Consider the following 22,709-nt stretch of genomic DNA (forward strand, 5'->3'; position numbering starts at 1 on the left):
GGCCCTTCACTGTAGTAAAGATTTTTGTTAGAGGGAAGTCTGAGGTCTTGGAAACTTTAGATGGAACCTCTAAGGTTGAGTTGCCCCAGTACAGGAATCTTTTGCCAATATTGTGAGACTTTCAGTTCCCTTTCCCAATTCAGTCTTTCACTAGTGACTTCTTGTATTGTCAGGTTTTTTTTTTTTTTTTTCCCTGAAAAATAGCAAGTTTTTTCCATGTAAATGGTATTGAGTTTATATAATGTGGCATGGAAAACATGAAATTCCCTCCAAAATATTACCTGAAAGTCCATCATTCATAAATAGAAAATTCTCTGTAAACATCAGAAGTTATAAAAGTATGTTTTGTTTTTCAGTTAAAATTTTTTTTTTCATTTCTTTTTTGACAGGTGGAGTTAGACAGTGAGAGAGAGAGAGAGAGAGAGAAAGGTCTTCTTTTTTCCGTGGGTTCACCCAAGTGGCCACTAGGGCCGGCAGCGCACTGCGCCGATCCTAAGCCAAAAGCCAGGTGCCTCCCCCTGGTCTCCCGTGCGAGTGCAGGACCCAAGCACTTGGGCCATCCTCCACTGCCTTCCCGGGCCACAGCAGAGAGCTGGACTGGAATAGGAGCAACCAGGACAGAATCTGGTGCCCCGACCGGGACTAGAATCCGGCGTGCCGGCGCCGCAGGCGGAGGATTAGCCTGTTGAGCCAAGGTGCTGGCCCTTCAGTTAAATTTAACAGAAAAACAGAAGATTTGCTGAAGTTCATGTAAATTTTTCTTGTGAAAAGGTGTGTTAATTGCCTTAATTGTAGGATAAAAATATTATAAAAGTATTATATAAAATATAATTGTAGGATAAAAGTATTATAAAAGTATTAAAAATGATGTTTGAGTCATTTTTTTGTTCATATTCTCATTTTGAACAGTATTGATTCGCTGCTATAAAAGTAGAATTATTCTTCAACCTCTGTCCTAGACTTTCTAGGTTGTAAGAATTTATAGTAATTATAGTTTTTCTGTAAACATAAATTCAGTACTTACCATATTGTCTCATTTATTTATTGATCCATTGCTTGATTTTATCATCAGTAGTTTAAGAAGGGCCCTTTGGGACAGGTGCTGTGGCGTAGCGGGTAAAGCCACCGCCTGCAGTATCGGCATCCTATATGGGCGCTGGTTTGAGTCCCGGCTGCTCCACTTCTGATCCAGCTCTCACTATGGTCTGGGAAAGCAGTAGGGGATGGCCCAAGTCCTTGGACCCCTGCACTTGCGTGGGAGACCTGAAAGAATACCTGGCTTCAGAATGGCGCAGCTCTGGCCATTGAGGCCAATTGGGGAGTGAACCAGCGGATGGAAGACCTCTCTCAGCCTTTCCTTCTCTCTGTGTAACTCGAACTTTCAAATAAAATAAATATATAAAATAAAAAAGGCCATTGGACTGTAGAATCCTTTATCTTTCACGTTTGGGAATGACTGCTTGTTGCCCTATACATTGTGATATATAGGCTGTAAAAAGTATTGCTCAGTTTTCTGTACCTTACAACTTTGTACATATGCATAATAACTATTTTGTGACGTCAAATGTTGATCTGGAAAATCTGAAACCAGCCTGATTTTCATTCCCCACTACCATAGGTGACTTGATTGTGTCCTTTTGACTTGTACATTCAGTTCTTTACATCAGAAAAGTTTTCTAAATGTTTTTGATTCTTTTTGGAATTCTCCTCTAAGAAACTAGTCATTGGAGCTTTCAAGAAGAATCAACACTTGTTATTTTCTGTGTTACTGTTATCTCCCCAATTTAGTGGCTCACACAGGTCACACTTAGTAATTTCACAGTTTCTGTGGGATAGCAATTTAGGCTTGACTTAGCGGGGCCCTCTACTTCAGTTTCTTACAAGGATGCTGTTAACTTGTTGACTCAAGGTCTGCAGGCTCATCTGAAGCTTTGACTGGGGAAGGATCTGCTTCGAAACACACTCAGTAGTTATTGGGCTGAGAGCTTCAGTTTCTTGCCACTGGAGTCTTTGCCACATGCCAGTTTTCTTCATCAAAGCCTGCAAGCCAAGAAGTATCTGTTAACATAAGCCGTAATCCTTTGTAGTCAAATCATAAAAGGGACATAAAGCCCATTGACATTCACCACATTGCTTAGAAGCACGTCACCTTTTGGGCAAGCACCTGTTTCACCTTGGTCTTGGCTCTGACTTCACCAGCTCTGACTACTCTGACTCTGAGGTTTAACACAGGAGTTGGACACTGAAGGCCAATATATTGTTGAAGCTGAATACACAGAAGTTGCTGACCACAACTTGGGTTTTTGGCATTCATCCTTTTTTAAAAAAGTTTCCTCTGTACATATTTATCAAGATTATCTTGTCATTTAAATAGAATTTCTCACTTGCACTTTAGCTGTGTAATGTTCCTTTTATGTCTGACATATTAACACTGTTAGACTTTTGTTTTGGTCTTCAGTTTCTTCTGTCTCTGCTTGCGTCTCGCTGTATTTCATCGACCATTCCTGGTAGTCAAGTTTTCTTGAGTTTGTGTTTTTGTTAAGTTCTCATAGTGTGACATTTGAGATATGTCTTTTCCTTAGGCATGTTTGCAGAGTTTCTCTACTGTTGCTTTGAAAAATTGTAAGTGAATGCTCTTCAACACTTTGCCATTTTTTGCTGTTTGTGGTCCTCACACCGCACCCCCCACTGGCTGTATTGTGAAGGCAGAGGTGCTCTGTGTATTTCCAGAAGCCCGGAGGGAGGGGAGAGGAATCACATGGGCAGTGCCGTGTTTTAGTTCTGTGGCCTTCAGCCATGCTGCTGCTTTTATGGGGTTACCTTTGGCTAATCCTCTCCTGTGGCTCCACAGAGAACGGTATACCTGGTGATTTCACTCACTCTTGTGAAGGTGGGAGAGGCTTCTGCAGTAAGTTTTTTCCTTTGCTTTCCTCTGGGCTTCCTATTTATGCTGTCAGTCTGCCTCTCCCATGAATGAGGAATGGTATTATTAGGAATTCTTGGTCTGTTTTAGTTTATTTTCTTTGCCCAGTGCATTCTAAGGTTTGGAGTTGGGGTTAGGATCCATGCCACCATGAGCCTTGCCTGAATCCTCTTTGTTTCTTACTAATACATCTTGAAATTTGTGGTATGAGACTCTCCATCTTTTATAGTGTTGTGCCATCTCGTCATTTTTTACCTTTTTGAAACTCCTTTTTTATCTGAGTTTTTAGGAAAGGTAGTGAAGGATCCTGCAGTTTTCACCCAGAACCATCTTCATTCTGTTTTAGCCAGAATTGCTTAATAGCATTCCCCATCTAGAAAATTTGTTTTCCTTTTCCGTCCCCAATTTCACCTTAAACTTTGTTGTTAGGTAAAGCCTTTTGAAGTGCTCCTTCGTGTCATTCGCACTGCCTGTAGACTCCAGCCTACCTGCTTTCACTTCCGGTCTATCGTGATTTTACTCCAGCCTACTTTATTAATTCTGTTCTCTTTCATTCCATTTCTTAGCCTTCTTATGAAATTTACATACAATTTTTTCCCTCCACAGATAGCCTGGGTAGATTTCCAAGGTGTGGTTAGCACATGTTATGGTTGATATACATTGTGATTTTCAGGCCTCTCATTTTCTTGACTAACTTTCTACAGGAAGACGCTCATTTGTCAAGATCCGAGGATGCAGTCTGCAGAGATGCTCCTTGCAGCTGTGACTGGAACTGAGCTTAAGGGTGTTTGAAGTGTTCTGTCGTGTTTCATCATATTAATCACACTGAGTTGATCAAACATCATGCTATTCTATAATTTGAAGGTTTATTTTTAAAAGTTAAATTCAGGAATTTGTATTTGCTCGTGGGTAGTTTTCCCTGGTTGTCTGTACTATTTTTATTTTGAATGTAAGTCAATCACTTCTTAGTGTATCTATGAGACAGTTCATGAAAAATTCACTTTATCTTTGAACTCTGTTTTTCCATAAACTTTTTTAACCCCTTTTGTATATACTAATCATGCCTTTAGGGGCTTCCTACGAATCTCTATAGAAATATTAAGTTTTGTGGGAAGGTAAGTGCAGCAGTTCCACTGTTTTTTGCATCCTTCTAATTGTACCCACTTCTGTTTTCCTCCTCTTGCCTGGCTGAAATGAAAGCTAAACCCTGGAATGGTTCTGTAAATGCGTTCAAGCTAGATGTCCCAGCAAATGGAGAGCCTGGGCATGTTCAGTGTGAGGTAGATGATAAGCAGATTTTCAGCTTCCAGTGAAAATTTGCTTTGAGGCTTAGCTTTTTTGCTGTTGTTTTGAAATAGAATAGTATCTTTTAGAAGCTTTCTTTTGAGGAGTGGTTAATATAGCACAGCAAGTGAAGCTACCACTTGGGATGCCTGCATTCCATATCGGAGTGCTGCTTGGAGTCTGGCTAACTGATTTCTGATCCAGCTCCCTGCTAATATGTCTAGGAAGCAATGGATGATGGCTCAAGAACTTGAGACCTTGCTACTGACGTGGGAGGCCAGATGAAGTTCCTGGCTTCAGTTTGGCCTAATCTCAGCTGTTGTGGCCTTCTGGGGAGTGAACCAGCCAAAGATCTCTTGCACTTTCTGTCACTCCGCTTTCAAATTTTTAAAGAAATTTTTAAAGAAATTTCTTTTTCAAGAAATTTTTTTAACTTGAAAACCTACAAAATCCTGTAAAATCTGTTAATTTTTTTATATTTTGGATGTAACATTAAAATTGAACTCTTGATTTTAAAAAATGGAAAAGAATGATTGTCATATTTTGAAAAATCTATTTTAATTGGTTAAAATAAATAGGAAATTAGTGGTTTATTTTAAAAAGGCCACCAAAATAGGGATATCCAGTTAACAGAAAATGCTGTAACAGGCTCTTCCTACTGTAACTTGATATATGCCCATTAATGGTGCTTGTCAGTGCCAGCTGTGGGGCAGTTACAAAACTGAGCTGTCAAAGGTTCTATGAATGGCATTTTCATCATGAGAGCTTTACTCAGTAGTTGTGCTTGCAAAATAAAAGAAATGCCTTCTCCCTTAGTATGCAAACTTTCTATAATTGCTTTGTTTTCTTATAAGATAGATTTATCAAGTTACAAATTGTGTAAATAGCAAAATTTGGGCATAATATTTCCTGTTTGTCAGGCCAGTATTGTGACATAGCCAAGGAAGCCGACACCTGCAGTGCCTACATCCCATATGGGCCCCAGTTCAGGACCTGGCTGCTCCACTTCCCGATTCAGCTCTTTGCTGTGGCCTGGAAAGGCAGTAGTAGATGGCCGAAGTGTTTGGGCCCTTGTCCCACGTGGGAGACTGGGAAGAAGCTGGCTTCAGATCAGCACAGCTCTGGCCATTTAGGGTATGAACCAGCAGATGGAAGATTGTCTCTCTCTGTCTGTCTCTCTTTCTGTGCCTCTGCCTCTCTATAATTCTGCCTTTCAAATACATAAATAAATCTTAAAATATTTCCCGTTTGTCATGAGACAAACTTTTCTACGCTAGAGGACAAGTAAACTTTTATGAACTATTTCAATTAGATCTGGGAGAAAAGTTCAGAGATTTATAGGTTTTTACAAAAAAGGAAGCACTTGTGCAGCTATGCAGACAATAGTGAGTACCAGAAGTCAAGTAGTAATCTGCTTGTACTTCATAAATAAAAGAAATAAAATGCTTTGTGAATTTTCTTTTTTCTTTTCTTTTTTTTTTTTTTTTTTTTTTTGACAGGCAGAGTGGACAGTGAGAGAGAGACAGAGAGAAAGGTCTTCCTTTTTGCCGTTGGTTCACCCTCCAATGGCCGCTGCAGCCGGCGCATCGCGCTGATCCGAAGCCAGGAACCAGGTGCTTCTCCTGGTCTCCCATGGGGTGCAGGGCCCAAAGACTTGGGCCATCCTCCACTGCCTTCCCGGGCCATAGCAGAGAGCTGGCCTGGAAGAGGGGCAACCGGGATAGAATCTGGCGCCCCAACTGGGACTAGAACCCGGTGTGCCGGTGCCGTAAGGCGGAGGATTAGCCTGTTAAGCCATGGCACCGGCCAAATGCTTTGTGAATTAAAGCTAGTGGGAAAAACTAATATGGATAAGTTAAATTTAACATAAAATAGTAACACCAGAAATTCCAAAATTGCTTAGGCTATTTCAGTCATTTTTATGCATTAAAATAATTTAATTTATGAGCTCTTTAATCCTATTTCTCCATCTTCTCTTTAGGAAATATCATTGTGTTCATGGGTTTGGGTGAAATAGAGGAATTAGGTGTATGTTGATGTGATTACTCTGAATTTGTTTTCCAAAACAGCCAACTAGTTGTGTTCCCCATGGGAGCAGGTTATGTTAGAAATGAGGCTTGGGTATTAACTCCCCTCCAAGTGAGCAGTTTTTATGCATGCATAAGTTACACAGATGCTTAGTTTATATTACTGGTTTATTAGAAAAAGGAAGTTAGTGATAAGGATCTGTAAGCTCTAGGAACAATAAAGGGCCACAGAACACCAGAAAGTAAATCGTATTTTCCAGTGGATTCATTTTCATTGGAGCCCTTGTATGTTCAGAGATTTGACGTTGTTATGTATGTCTCTTGTCTTCAGTCTTTCCTTTCATTTTGGTGCCATCTTAAAATTCAGCCCTGATTCTAGCTGTAGTAACTTAAGTATTTGCACATTGGTGTTAGTAGCTTTTCTTTGGTAGTTGTTGGAGTAGCTGCCTGTATTGTGTTTAGAAATCCAGTGGTGAGAATTTAGCCTTAACTACAGTTACTCTTTTTCATGCTTGTTTTCCTTATAAATACTTTGTGATATGTCTTGTGTAGAATTAGAAGCTTCAGTGTGTATATTATGCTATCATTGGATTGGAAAGTGTTACTCCTTCACTTCATGGTTTTCCCCGAAGGTTTCCTCAGAGGGACTACTTTGATGACCTTGCTGAAGGTGCATCCCTTTGTGCCCACTCTCCCCTAGAACCCCTCATGAACCCTTTTTCCTTTTCTGCTTATCTCTTGATATAGTCTAATGTACCACACAAATCTTAATACATTCTAACATACTGCACAATGCAAAGTTTCTTGTCTGTCTCTTTGAGAATAAGGTACACAACAGTAGGGCTTATGGTTTGTTTTATTCATGTGTCCCATGGCCCTAGCACAGAGCTTGGTATATGGAAATGCTCAGTAAATATTTAACAAAAGAATTAATTAAGAATATATTTAAATTATTTTTTCACCTGGCCCAAAGTAAAAATGCATTTTAAAAATATGGCCCAAAGTACACATACATAAGCATTTTTGTGTGTATGCTTTTATATAAATGAAATGTACTATAAAATGCATTTCCAATTTTATTCCATGTTTAAGAATTGCAATCTACTCAATTTTCATGATCCACGAAAAATAACTTTGGTTTGTGTTAGGCAATTGATAAACCCGAAAACAAGAGTCTAGGTTTCCTTTGTCTTATGTGAAGATTTGGAAATGTTTTAATTTCAGATTTATGTTTGAGGCTAATTATGACATTTCAGTTTTCAAGTTTTGTGTCAGTTGCTGTTATATAACACTGTTACAGGAATGAAGGATAAATTACTTAGTAAAAACAGACTGAATTTATAGTTTATGCAGTTTTTCTCATTTGTGTTCTTTTAACTTTAAATTCACTTCTTTTTGAAGGAGGAACAATTTGTTCTTGTTAAATGAGAGCAAATAGGAGACAGAAATGAGACTGCATTGAGTTAAAAGGCAGCCATAGGATTCATTTTGAAATCTGAATAAACTCCAGGATCAAGTAGGTGGGGAACAGATTGTTAGAAATCTGAATTATTCTCTCCCCCCAGCTGTTCCAAGCCTTAACAGGCCAGGAATTATGCATATATTCAGTTAACTAGGATGTGACAGATACCCCTGTGAAAAATAAAACATCAAAGACTCCTTAAGTGGTTGGCTGATTACCATTGTAGCCATGTAATATATTATATAAAACCCAGAAGTTCTGTAGCAGATAACTTCTTTCTGATTGACAAAATATGATGAGTCTCCAGTTTTGAAGTTTGTACATTTTGAGGACACTCTCTTTAGCTAAATGTCAGCAAAGCAGCTGCTGCTTGAATTTACTTTGTAAAACACTGAATTATTCATTTCCATAAACAAAACTTCCTTAGTAATTATTTAGCATTAATTTATTTCACTTTATTTCAGTCGACCCTATTGACATTCTGTTTTAAAGTTAAAAATTTTTTTGTGGATTCAAACAAAACTCTGGCCACCACTTTCTCCACTTTTGTCCTGGTTTCAAATCTCGAGATGAGCAGTGTTTATTTTTATTACTTTGATAAAAATTACTAATAAAATATAGAACAAAAGTACTTATTTAGAAGTGTTTTCTAAGTAGTTTAAAAAATTTTTTTTTAATTTGAAAAGAGGGAGGCAGAGACATCTCTCATCCTCTGCCTCACTCACCAGATGTCCACAACAGCTGAGTCTGGACCAGGCTGAAGTTAGGAGGCAGGCACTCAATCCAAATCTCCCACATAGGTGGCAGGGACCCAACTATTTTAGCCATTTCCTGCTTTCTTTCAAGGTGTGCATTAGCAGGAAGCTAGAATGGAAACAGAGCTAGGACTTGAACCTAGCCACTTCAGTATTGGACACAGGCATCCCAAGCATCTAAGTAACTTCTTAAGACAAAACATTGCGATTGTGACTTGGTAAATTTACCATGAGGCTTTATCTGGGAGTATATTTAACACTTATTTTCTTGAATTCTAACCATGTCAACTTACTAGAACTATTTTAAATAATTGTCTTGTCCTCATTTGTACTTCTGTATGGTTTAATAGACTATTTAGTAGGGAACAGTAAAGATTGTTGCTTTGCATCTCTTGTGACTCTTCATCCATCTTTGCTGATGTCTGAATAGTCCCTTGGATTGTGCGCTGCCTTTCTCCTTTCTGGTAGCCATGTTAAGCCCTTTTATCTTCAAATTCCTATTAATACTCATTGCATGTGTCCTGGGGCATTTAGTCCTTTTACGGCCAGGTGATACTTCTTGTCATTTTTCTACAGTTGCTGTTACTTATTTCTTAATTTCAGATGTATCGTTGCTTTGCTGCTCTGTTAGAAACTTCCTGAGAGTAGCAAACAAACTATTTGCGATCTTAAGAAACACCTGATAATTTAATCAAGTAGCATCCTTCAAACAAACATTTCAGAGAAGTACTTCTCAGAACATACAAGGTTCAGCAACTGATAGGTGAGAGTGGGCTTGAAGGAAGTGTACTCTTCATGGCCTCACGTCCAGTCCCTGTTGTTAGTTCCTGAAAGGAGGTAAATGTACCAATTTCCAGCACCAGCTGATGCGGCTTCATAGGACCGTGGAAGACCGTGAGGTGGGTAGAATTAGATAATGGAGTGCCATGGGAAGTCTCCATTTCATTCCTCTGTCCCTAGGTTCTTGGATGCCATTTATAATGATTATGGAGATGTCTCCATTAGTAGGTATTGAGGGGACAGGAGGATGGGTGGAGGGGACAGTAGTTTAACCCTGTGTGTGCAAGTTTGTTCCAAAGCTGAAATGTTCAAGAAAGCTGTTGAAGCAGATGACACAGACTGGCAGCCTTGGGCTGGGAGCCATTATGTAGATACATAGTTTTTCCTCTCTGTAGTATTTTAGAAAACAAAGCTAGCTCTTGAAAATTGTAAGATTTTCACATTAAAAAATTTTTAACTTTAAAATATAAATTCTTGGATATGGTGATACCATGGTTCATCCCTGCAAGATAAACAATGATGTGAAATAAAGTAGCAGCAGCTGTATCTACACGTGGGTTTGTGTCCTAGTTCATTACAGACTTTGTGTTTGCACTGTGCATGTATTGATGTGTATAAGTATATCCATATGTCTAATACATGTAAGTGTATGTACATTGTATATAAAGTTATATGTGTTAGACAAATACTTTTCAAGCTGTGCTTCAGTCATAAGTGAGAAAAGTCAAACTGAGAAGTTTATGTGAGTTCAGAAAAATAGGATGGGATGCTGTGTTAAAAGTTCTGTTTTGTATTTAATACGCAAATGTTCCAGCTTCCAGGTTGCATAGGTGCCCAGCCTCAGCATCTATAAGTCTTGGAGGATATCATACCCACCAGACTTTTATTTTCATGCCTTTAGTTTCAGTCTCTAAGTAACATTTTAAAAAATATTTTTTTTTTCTTAGATTTGTTTATTTTTTTGAAAGGTAGAGATAGAAGGGGAGAAGGAAGATCTCTCTCTCTCTATCCTCCGGTTCACTCCCCAAAAGGCCACAACAGCCAGGGCTGGGTGAGGCAGAAGCCAGGAGCCCACAGCTTCTTTAGGGTCTCTCACGTGGGTGCAGGGACCCTAGGACATTGGCCATTTTCTGATGTCTTCCTAGGTGCATTAGCAGGGAGCTGGATTGGAAGTGGAGCAGTGGGGACTTGCCCAAATGGGATGCCTGCACTGCAGGAAAAGGCTTAACCCACTATACAGAAGCACGGTGCCAGCCCCTAAAAAATCCTTTAAAAAAAGATGTGTTTATTCATTTGAAAGGCAGGTGACAGAGGGAGGGAGGAAGAGAGGGAGAGCACGCCTGAGTGAGCAAGCTTCCATCCACTTTTTCGCTCCCTAAATAGCCAGGTATGAACCAGGCTGAAGCCAGGAGTCTAGAACTCCACTTGGATCTTCCACGTGGATGGCAGGGGCCCAAGTACTTGGGTCATCATCTGCTGCTTTCCCAGGTGCCTTAGCAGGGAGCTGGATCAGAGTCAGTCAGGACTTGAACCAGTGCTTTGATATGGGATGCTGGCATTGTGGCAGCTTAATACACTGTGCCACAATGCCGGCCCTTAACAGAAACCTCTGTTTATTTCTCATGGGATAGAAATTACACATAATTCTTGGTTCCCCTTATTCTTTTGTCTGAAGATATATGTATATAAAAGACACAACACATCCAAGGTAAATAACACCTATTAATATTTAGTATGTGGCTACTCTAGTTTGTAAGGATTAGAAATAATATATTTTATATAAAACATGTATTAAATATTCTTATATCTACTGAATATATAATGTATATAGTGCACAATGTTTACCACACACTAAATGCTAACTTGTACTATTTTCAGTTAAAATAAAGTGTATATTAAACTGTGATTTTGCTTCCTTAAGTATACTGTTTAAAATTTGAAAATTTTCTCTCATTTTTGTCTAAGTTTTTGAGTTTACTGACAAGCAAAACAGTTATTTCTATTCAGTTAATCCAGGAAACAATTTCACTTTACTACTCATCTTAAATTTGGAGACAAAGGCAGAGGAAAAGTATTTCAGGCCAGCTTTGTTAGTAACAGTTATAAATAAATAAGCATTGTGTTTCTTTTGGATTCACTAATTTTTCTACTTAGCAAAGATAGGTCATTATATTCTGCTTTTTTGGAAAAAAATCATGAAATAATTTTGTCTTTAAGCAAGTGCATACTTTTTGGAGGTGGTAGTGTGAGGAAAAAAATGATCTAAAAAGAGTTAGTGCCTTGCTCACTTTATGAATAGCTGTGCCTGAAATAAACCCCTTTTCTGAGTGTAATCAATCCTTAATAAAACTGTATTCCTAACTACTTGAGCTGATAAACAGTGAGGTTTGTTTTAAAGAAGTCAAGTTTATTTTATGTCAATTTTCTTCTTGCCCTGTGTAAGATATATTTAATTACTTTATTCCATCTCTGTGTTCAGATTAATCAGATTCTACTACATATTGATGCTCAAATTAGAATAATTCTTTAATCAACTGTGTTATCCATGCCATGGTAGACTAGAATAGAAAAGCTACTCCTGGCATATTGAAGATGCGTGCATTTTATTTTCTATTGTAATTTAAAAGTAAAATCAGAAATATTGATTTCTACTTGACTGGAGAGATGATTTAGTTTGAATATCAGTCTGATCTTAATCAGGTGAGAATTAATTGAGTTGGAGGTATTAGATATTCAGTGATGTTAACTGAACCATGATCAATCTAGAGAGAAGCTTTTCTTTTGTACTATGCTAGAATTATCAAATAGCTCTTGCACTACAGTATAAAATAATCTTTTCATGTTCATCCTTCTACCTTCTTGTCTCATTAAATGCACCACTAAATTCATTCTATATACAGACTAATCTTTAAAGTAGTAAGCTAATAAATTACAGTTTAGTAGAGAATTAAAAGCATAATAATTTTGTAACAAGATGCTATTGTCAGAATTTTATTATATATTTTCTAGTGCCTAAGTTTAAAACCAAGTGGTTAAACCTTTCTAAGTATACTTGCGACTAAAACGAAAAATCTTAGTTTTACTTTCTTTTATGTTCAACATTGTAAGAAGAAAGTGAGCAATATGGACTTATTCTAATGTTTACTGCCAGAAATAAAAATAGAGTCTGTAGCATTCTATTGGTCTGAAATGTGGCATGGGCTTTTCATTTATTTTAAGAGTGTGATAGCAATATCATAAGTGTTGTGAAAATATAAATGGTGAGATAACACCTCCATAGGACTTGCTCTTAAGTAGTAAAATTGTAAAGTCTTTAAATAAACTGCAGCCAGAACTGAAAGGATCAATTTGTCCAGTTAACCAGGGATACTATACCTATTAAATGTCTAATTACATTTGGCGTTGCATGTCTTTTAGCCCCTTTTTGTTTCTATTTAAACAGTAGTTGGATCTGGGTGCTAGCACGGGAGCACATGCTGTCATTGTCAGGTTTCTTCTGCTTTGGCAGTCTGTATGACCGTGTTAAATTAAAAGAAAGCCAGTAGTGTGACTTTTGATAGTGTCATTTTACCTTGGAATAGTGCTTTTCACTTGATGCTGATGTAATGGGAATAGTATGATCTGTGTAGCTGTGTATCGTGTGAAAAAGAATGTCCAATCCCTTCATTTGAGAACAGTTAGCACCTAATGAAATTAAACCGTACAGAAACCTGCTTAGAGTGTGAGGAATGCAGAGTTCTTAGTGAGACATTGGGGTTTCCTAGTCAGTCGTTGGTAAACAGCAATTCAGGCGAAAGGGCAAAAAACAAAACAAAAACTTGCCTTCTTTCCTCTGCTCATCAAGGCTCCTCTTTCCTGCACTCCAGTTTCCCCTCTCCTGCACCTGAAGCAGTTTCTTTTTTTTTCTGATAAATTTGTTAGGTGTATAGAGTACTAAAATACAACATGAACATGTTTCTTCAATTCTTGTCCCAGACTGTCAGTTTTCCTCCAGTGAGATGACCACAGTACTAGGATTTTATTCTTCTGTAGCCACTTCATGACTTTATGCTAGCAGACACACATACCTGCACACATGTGCACACACACAGCTGCACGTATGTATTCTAGTATATGTGCTGCCGAAGCAAGCACTGCATGTATGTATTCTAAACAGAAATGATAGCATCCTATCTATAATCTTCTGTACTTGGCTATTCTTTAAATTTTGGAGATCATTCTCTGTGCTGGTGTTTTTTTTTTTTTTTTTGATGGCTGCATAATATTTGTTGTATGTATTTTCACTTTGGCAGTTGTAATCCTGTGAGATACTACATGTGAACAGAAGTCGCACTTAGGTGAAGATATTTGTTGTTTCAAATGAAAGAAGACAAGATTAAGAATAGTGATATATTATTCTCTTCAAATTTTTTCCCCCATTTATTTGAAAGCATGGGAGAGAGAGATCTCCCATCTGGTGATTCACTCCCCAGATGCCTGTAGCAGCTAGGGCTGGGCCAAGCTGGATTGAGGAGCCCAGAACTCAGTCCAGGTCTCCCACATAGGTGCCAGGGACCCAACTATTTGAACAAGCACCTGCTGCCTCCCAGGGTGCACATTAGCAAGAAACTGATTAGACGCAGAGATGGAACTTGAACCCAGGCACTCTGATAAAGGATACAGGCATCCCCAGCAGCCTCTTAACTGCTAGTCCACCCACTTCTATATTTGATTCCATACAATGAGATCTTGTTTATTAAGAAAATCAAAATACATAGTTATTTTTATGTTTGAATTGGATGAAAAATTTTATCATTGTAATTATAGAATGTATTATCTTCGTGGCTATGAATGCAAGATTTTATTTTTTATATTTTAAGATTTGTTTTCGTTTATTTGAAAGGCAGAGAGAAAGAGATATTCCACCCACTGGTTCACTTCCCAGATGGTTCCAACAGATGGGGCTGGGCAAGCTGAAGCCAGGAGTCAGAAATTCCATTTTGGTCTCCCTCATGGGTGGTAGGGGTCCAAGTTCCTGGGCCAAATTCTGTTGCTTTCCCAGGTGCATTAGCAGTGAAATGGAGTAGGCATGGCTTTCTGAAATAAGATTTTAGATTGAGTGTCCTCTAAGGTCATTCTCACTCTAACCTTTCCATTTCCAGAAAGTCAGAACAAGGCAGCTTGTCTTTTGTAGGACTGCCCTGGTGAGTGATGTCTAATGGTCACTGTGGGCCCATACTTGTCCCCAGAATGGGCTGTGAAACCACCTGTAAGTACAAGAAGTGTAGCAGGTTACTTTATTACTTGTATTCTTAAAAACATTGGTCCTACTTTCGATTCCTGTTTGGTATAGGGTGTGGGAAAAAGTGAGGCACCCACTAGGAGGTACAAGAATGTCCAGAAGTCTCCACCTCCAGAAGTGTGTCCCGTTTTGTGTGTTGCTTTGCTCAGAATCTCTTGACAGGTCTTTAGCATGGAAAACTGTAGGGAGCTGAGAGACTGTGTAAGGAAAATGTATAGTGTAAAGCAGGCACATTCATTTATGTGTCTCTTGCCTTGTCATTTTCTAAGTCTTAAAGTTTGCCATTAACCATGCTTGTGGATTCTACTGTTTGGGAACACTTAGGACATCTCTCTATAATTTTAAAAAGTATTTTGGTGCTTTCCTTAGCCGCACTAGACTGCGATAATGTCTACCTTTAGAATTCTGGTAGATTAAAACATAAAACACAAGATTTAGTACTTCACTATATATAGTTTCAAGAAAGCATTTTCTATGATGTAAAATCCTGATTTAAAATGTTTAAATATATTTTATTGGAGTTCTGCAGAGTGGGGTATGGAATCAGAGTGAAGTATCCAATACCATTTCACTATAGATGATTACTGAGTTGCCACTTAGGAAAAGTCCAGAGAATCTCTCTCGCTACAGTAGTGGTAGAACATTCCGAGGCACTTGCTTTCCTGGTCAGCTGGTGACCTCATTTTGAGAACTGGCCTGGGTTGGTTCTGTTCTGTGAGAATGACAATTTCTTCTCTGTATCAGGGATTTTCCCATGTCCTGATTGTTGAATAAATAGTCCAATAGCAGTGATAGATACTTTTCTGGAACTAAAAAGATCTGGTTGTAGGTCCATCAGATACACTAGCGATGTTGGAAATATGATGTAACCTGCTTAAAGCTCGGCTTCCTTATCTGGCAAATGAAGATACTATACCTATTTGATAGTGGTTTTGTAAAACTGACATGTGCTAATAAGCATGAAATACTTCACTTAAGTGCCAGGCACTATATGTATCTTAGTTGTCATTATCATGTTGTTACTACTGTTATCAGCACCTTTAAAAAATTTTGCAAAAAATAATTCTGAAATTACATGGAAAAACAGAAAACAAGAAGGCCACCTGAAGTTAGATATGTCTTCTAATGAAGAAATGAATCAAGAATGATTCAAGATGTAGTCAACATTACTAATGTATCCTTGACCTCTGGTTTTCCATAAATTGAAATCTTATACAGTAAAAGTGGTATTAAGAGGGAAGTTTAGAGCAGTTGGTACCTATATCAAAAAAATTGCAAAGGCATCAAATAAATGAGCTATCAGTACATCTCAAGGAAAAACAAAACAACCCAAAATTAGTAGGATGAAAGAAATAATCAGAATAAATGAAATCAAAACCAAAAAATACAAAAGATCAGTGAAATGAGCTGATTTTTTTGAGAAAAAAATAAAAAAATTGGTATACCATTAGCATTGGCCCAACTAACCAAAAAAAGGACCAAAATTAAATCAGAGATGAAAAAGCTGTAACAATGGAGCGGAGAGAGAGAAGGGGGAGAGAGAGAGAAGGGGGAGAGAGAGAGAGAGGAGGGGGAGAGAGAGAGAGAGAGAGGAGGGGGGGAGAGAGAGAGAGAGGAGGGGGAGAGAGAGAGAGGAGGGAGAGAGAGGGAAGGGGAGAGAGAGAGAAGGAGGGGAGAGAGAAGGAGAAGGAGGGGAGAGAGAAAGAAGGAGAAGGAGGGGAGAGAGAGAGAAGGAGAAGGAGGGGAGAGAGAGAGGGGAAAGGGGGACATCTTACATTCACTTTTCACTCACCAAATGCCTGCTACACTTGGGACTTGAGTAGGCCAAAGTTAAGAGCCAGGAACTCAATCCAGGTCTCCCATGTGGGTGACAGAGACCCAGCCTGAGCCATAATCTGCTGCCTCCCAGGTATGTTAGTGGGAAACTGGAATGGGAAGTGGAGCTGGGACTTCAATCAGGCGTTCCAGTATGGGAGGTTTGTTTGTCCCAAGTGGCATCATACCTACCGTCTCAGACACTCATCCCTTCTTCCTCTTTGAGCAAGCAAGATAACATCTAACTCTGCCTCCATCATCCCATCTCTTTTCTCAATCTTTTCTCTGTATTTTAATGTTACCTGACTAGCAACCTTAATTCCATCTGCAACCTTCATTCCTCTGTGCCATGTAACCTAACATAGTCACAAGTTCCATGGATTATGACTTGAATGTTTTCAGGGGCTATTCTACCTAACATAGGCAGAAAATGAAAAAGAAAAAAAACAAAAAAAAAAAAAAAAAAAAACCTCAGCTGTGTTGAATGAAAATAAATAAAACCACTAGTTTTATATATTTATTAACAATGATACAATACACTGAGCAATACAATTAAAAAGTGATGTGAAAATGAAAGTTTATTTCACTCTTGCATCACCCTTGATTCTGTTAGTCATTTTTAACATGGTTGGAAATAACTAATCATGGTGAAATCATTCCTAGGATAAAAATGTTTCAACGTAAAAGAAAAATAAGATTATTAAGTTCCATATTGTTATAGCTTTATACAAAGATCCAGTGAACCTGTTTGATAATTGCATGATAGAATGAATTATATTGAAAATGTTCATTTTCTTGATTGTTTGGAGGCCTCTAAGAAAGAACAAGTGATGAAAACCATCCTTGCATTAGTTAGAACTACACATAAAATTGTATCCAGCGCACCCTGCCAAACACTTGGTTTCCTTCAATCCTGTGATGCTTCATGGTTCTCCAAATCTTTCCAGTCTTTTTATCCCCTAGATTCCTAAGTATTGGTATTTCTCAGTGCTTGCCCAGGATCTTGTTTGCTTACCTAATTTTTAATACTATTATCAAGAGTGTTTTCAGATACGCTTCACATTTGTATAGCTACCTGCCCCTGGTTAATTCTACTTAGATGTTTCACAGGCTGCTGGTTGAACACATCCTAACCCCTTGTCACCTTTATGTAGTTGTCACCAAAATTATAGTTTCTTTCCCAGGTTTTGTGTGTATGTTTTGTAAAATAGTGGCTTTATTCATTTTCCAATTATTTTTAAATCACAAAACTGTGCCATCATACACCCAACAAGGAATTTAGTAGTTATCTTTGACCCCTTTGTCTGCAACCCTCGTAACTAATTATATTCCACGTCCTGTTACGTTTCAGATGTTTTCATCTACTTCTGTCCATTCCTACTTCTTTGCCCTCCCCCCTTTTAAAGATTTATTTACTTACTAGAGTTATAAAGAGGGAGAGAGAGAGGGAGGTCCCCATCCGCTGGTTCACTCCCCAAATGGCTGCAATTGCCGGAACTGAGCTGATCCAAAGCCAGCAGCTTCTTCCGGGTTTCCCACACGGGTGCAGGGGCCAAGGACTTGGGCCATATTCTACTGCTATCCTAGGCCATATCAGAGAGCTGGATCGGAAGTGGAGCAGCTGGGACTCCAACCAGCACCCTTTTAGGATGCCAGCACTTAAGGCCATAGCTTTACCCACTAAGCCACAGTGCCGGCCCCTCCTCTGCCTTCTTAACTCTTTGCCATCTCTTTAGGATTATTGGCCTAGCTTCCTAAACGATTTTCTTATTTCCAATCCCATTTCCTCCACCTATTTTTCAGTTTTCTGCAGAATAAAATGTAGTTGTGCATTCCTTCCATCACTCTCGGGACAAAGCCTCAACATTTTAATACTCTGTCAGTCATACTTGATACATGCCTTTCTTCCTCCACCTCACATCCACACCCATATATCTGCATCTACAAATACACACACACACACAATCCACAACCACATCCATGCTAAATAACAAGTGTTCCAATAATTCTCACTGTTGTCTGTAATATGTCCTATTCATCCCAGACCTTCTCTCCCTACTGTTCCCTTTGTGCAAAATCCTCTTCTCTTCCTCTTTGGACCTTCACTTAGAGGACGTCATATGGGAGTATTCCCATTCTGCACTTCACAGCACCCTCGCACCCTCCGTCCCTCCCCTGTCAGTGGGTATGAAACTCAACTGTCAGCATTTTGCATTATCTGCCTTCCCCAGGGATGGTGCAGGAATCCTGTCTTGTTCAGCATAGTATACCTCAGAACCTACACAGTGTTTAAGCACATACAAGTTGTGCGAATTTAAGTACTGTGAAAATGCTTGTTGAGTGAATGAATATTTTGAGGCTATATAAGTATTAATATATGAAAATTAAATATTTACATGTAAAACAACTTTGTAAAAGATGATTTTATCTATAATTATTTGGGAGGTAGAGTTACAGAGTGAAGGAGAGATAGAAAGGTCTCCCATCTACTGGTTCACTCCCCAAATGGCTGCAAAGGCCAGAGCTGAGCCTACCCGAAGTCAGGAGCTTCTTCTGCTCTCCCACACAGGTGCAGGGGACTCAAACACTTGGGCGGTCTTCTACTGCATTCCCAGGCGATACGCAGAGAGATGGATTGGAGCCCAGACTCGAACTACCGCACATATGGGACGCCAGCACCATAGGTGGAGGCTTAGCGTACTAAGCCACAGCACCGACCCCCAAACAGGAACTCTATCTAAAAGTCAGCTGTCATTGCTATTGTGAAGATGAGGATATGGGTGATTTTTTTTTTTCTATTTTATTCTTTGATTATTAAGGAACTGATGCAGTATTTACAGATGGATCTCTCGGACATTAAGCTAACAACGTGATCTGGCAGTCTCCCCCATGCCGTGTTACAGATTAGCCCATGGAAACAGAAACAGGAAGGTCAAAATGCAGTGAAGAAACCACCATGTTAGAGTGTGTCCCTGGTAAAAGGTGCTTAGTGGTCCTGCACAGGCAAACTTAGCTTCATGAATCTCTAGGAGAATTTACCATGAAACTCTTTTTGCTTTTGTTAGAATAATGAATGGAAAAGACATACTGTTAAACTTTTTTCAACTTAACATATCCTAATTAACTTCTCAGTCTGGGATTATCTATAACATTTGGCTTTGTCTCTAGGTTGGATTGGATTCTTTCCTAAAGTCAAACTACGAGGATCACTGATGCAGAGATTGCAAGGATCTAGAGTTTTAACACTAAATTTGATAGACAAATATACGTAACGTCAAACTGTTCAGTCTTTCAAGTGAGTCCATGCTGTTGCTGGCTGTCCAGCATGATGTGCTTTATGGCCTTGGTTTCCTTCAGTTAACAGTCATCAGAAAGAGAGCGAAATGCTGCCTTCATCGTGTCTGCCGTGGCGCAGGCCTCTGTTGCTCATTGGAAACTGGCGACCTCCTGTTGTCATCAGGAGCTTTTGACTTCACAGCTTCCAGAAGGGCTGACGATTACTGCGAGTGGCACAGCACTTAGGCACTGTCTACAGGGACCTGACATCAGAATGTTCCCTGCAGAAGTATTCACATGAAAGAGAGCTTTGCTTGAGAAAACTTGCAGATTGTAATTTACATTATGGATTTGAAACTGTAGATACCTTTGTATGAAGGGATACTACTAAAAGCACCCAAGCCCTTCCTTTTCAGTTATCATTCTCAGTGTATAATTTGAAACCTTCTATGGTTCAGTAACTGATCAGAAGTACTTCATAGTCTCTGCTTTCAGTTACCTAAATTGTCTAAGCAAATAGTTTTATGCTTACAATTTCCATTTGTAAAGTTGATAGGATACATTATGAATTTAGAGTGATCTTAAAATCTGCCCTAGTATATTGTTTAATAAGCAGAACGTCCAAAGTTTTTTTTTTTTTCCATTTACATTAATTTGATGTCTCAGATTTAAAGGTGAAATTCATTAAGGTGATATGGTCATGGAAATACTGCACATAGCATATATATGTTAAAATTCTAAAATTGGTATCCAAATATACCTGTGTTTTGTTATGCTGGGAAAATAGGCATTTTACAACCACTTTACTGGTGAAGAGAATAAGAATACTGAATAGGTAGAAATAAGTGCTATATGTTAAATGCTGTGGAAAAATTATCTATAAAAATTGTACATTTATGGAATATAACTGGAATGATCGAATTCAGAGAAATGACATTTTGTTTTTAAACTGTCTTCTCCCAGTGAATGCTTAATTTTAACGGTAATTGCATCTGCAAAACACTCTGTTGCTTGAAACTCACTGAGAGAAGAATATGAAGGATAAGTGATATTTTTAGTTCAATGCATACCTGTGCTCGTAAGTGTTTAGCTTTGGTTTAATCAAGAAACCTTATTGAGGTTATTTAAATATTACAATATATTCAGTTTTATACCTTAAATGGGTTAAACAGAAACATTTTCAATCTTGTTTCTCTTAAAATTTTTATATAGAGGCACCAAAATGTCATTTCCATATCACAGTGAAAAGTAGAGTTCTTGTACCTGTTTACAATATGAATTATTATTTTGTCCATTACCTTGGTTAGACTCAATTTAGAATACCTGTTTTGTAGATGTTTTTGACCCAAAATTTATTACCTCCAAAGAATACTTTTCCCAATACTTTAATACATGATATTAAGTAACTTCTTTAAGAGAAACAAAGGGGTTGGCACCACGGCTTAATAGGCTAATCCTCTAGTCCTGGTCGGGGTGCCGGATTCTGTCCCAGTCGCTCCTCTTCCAGGCCAGCTCTCTGCTATGGCCTGGGAGTGCAGTGGAGGATGGCCCAAGTGCTTGGGCCCTGCACCCGCATGGGAGACCAGGAGAAGCACCTGGCTCCTGATCAGCGCGGTGTGCTGGCCGCGGCGGCCATTGGAGGGTGAACCAATGGAAAAAGGAAGACCTTTCTGTCTCTCTCTCTCACTGTCCACTCTGCCTGTCAAAAAATAAAAAAAAGTAAAGAGAAAGGTAGACAAAGAATTTCATGTTCTTGGTAGTTAACTGTACATTCAAAACCTTTTTCTTTAGAGCTTTAGAATCATTTTTAACATTCTTCATATTCCTTATATATTTAATTGAATAAAGTGTACAAGCTCTTTAATATAAATGTGAAAGAAGCAATTTGTGTTAGGTTTTGTTTCATAACACTATTTTAGAACTCCAGTATTAGCAACTATTCACTATAATGAATATATGCTCATGTAGGGTGAAAGATCTTCACTAAAATGTTGTTGCTAAACAAGTGACAAAAACTTTACTGTAAATAGCTTGAGGCTTCAAGCCAATCACAGTTAATCCTGAAGAGATTTGGACAAGTTTGAAAATAGATATATATTCACTTTTATTGTGTTCAGAACACATAAATGCTTTCTTGCATTAACTCCCTATTAAAGTTTATATTCATATCAGGGAGGACAAATCTTAAAACAATGCAGTTTTCCCAAGTCAGTAAAAGCGTTGGGTCAGTGAAATTCACAAAGTAAACTTTTGTTACTATCCAGTGTTTGCAGAAAAGGACTGGGCTTTGGTCAGCTGGCATATTTTCATTAGGCAAAATTCATGCTAATGATCTTCCTTTTGGATGTTATCTGAACTAGTCTGTGGTGAGTATAATGAGGTGGCAGGTGTGGCAGGAAGATCTAGCCCATAATTCATCACCACTTTTGAACTCGGTGAGTCAGCTTTAGGCAACTGTGGATTAACTTAACAGACATATATTCTCTTTGAAGATTCTCCATGTCTTAATCGCTATTTGAAAACATTTTTGCATTGATAGAGGTAGATCTTAACATCATGCTGTAAGTAAAAAATTAACAGCTGGGAATAGCTAGATACTCTAGAAAGTTAATGGACTTGTTGACAGCCATTGGCCACACCTCAGTGTCTCCATTGCTAACAAGCTGCTGAGTTGTATGCAGTCCTTAGTCACGGGGCACAAGGAAATTCTCCTTGGTTTTATTTGACACATGTGCCCAGCTTTCCTGCAGAGGACCAGGAACATTTGTACTTGGAAAAAGCCGCTTGATTAGATTGAGATTCGATGGGCTGACCTGGGGAGAGTGTGGACACTACTGAACAAGAAACCCAAGGAGGCTGATCCTGTGTGATTCTTAAATGACCCTCATCATTTCCTGCTCATGCATATTCAGTTACTTGAATTAAAGGCACCATTCATGCTTATTTGTACTCTACGTTTTCTCGGAGCATGGCTGTGATATTGCAGGTAGATACAGATACTCGTGTTGCAGGGCAGGGCTTTTAACTTGCAGTGAGGTTCCCCTCTCCCCCCCCATGAGTTTAACACTTAAATCTGTCACCTTTGGTTGCTTGTGGTTTAAAAAAT

The 22,709-nt window shown here is 38.6% G+C and overlaps 1 protein-coding gene across 4 annotated transcripts in view; it reads left to right on the plus strand.

The window, feature by feature from the left end:
- Window positions 1-22,709, plus strand: part of CMC1 (C-X9-C motif containing 1) — a 79,100-nt gene that overhangs the window by 52,598 nt on the left and 3,793 nt on the right. Inside the window, exon 3 of one of the 4 annotated variants that reach the window (XM_062215463.1) lies at window positions 18,897-19,104. The exons of the other annotated variants lie outside the window; for them this stretch is intronic. Within the exon in view, the coding sequence (XP_062071447.1) occupies window positions 18,897-19,093 (197 nt within the window). The 3' untranslated portion in view covers window positions 19,094-19,104. Of the gene's footprint in view, window positions 1-18,896; window positions 19,105-22,709 lie in introns of those variants that run through there. 4 annotated transcript variants of the gene reach the window in all.

Source organism: Lepus europaeus, chromosome 2 (genome assembly GCF_033115175.1).
Source record: "Lepus europaeus isolate LE1 chromosome 2, mLepTim1.pri, whole genome shotgun sequence".
In the NCBI taxonomy this organism is placed as follows: Eukaryota; Metazoa; Chordata; class Mammalia; order Lagomorpha; family Leporidae; genus Lepus; species Lepus europaeus.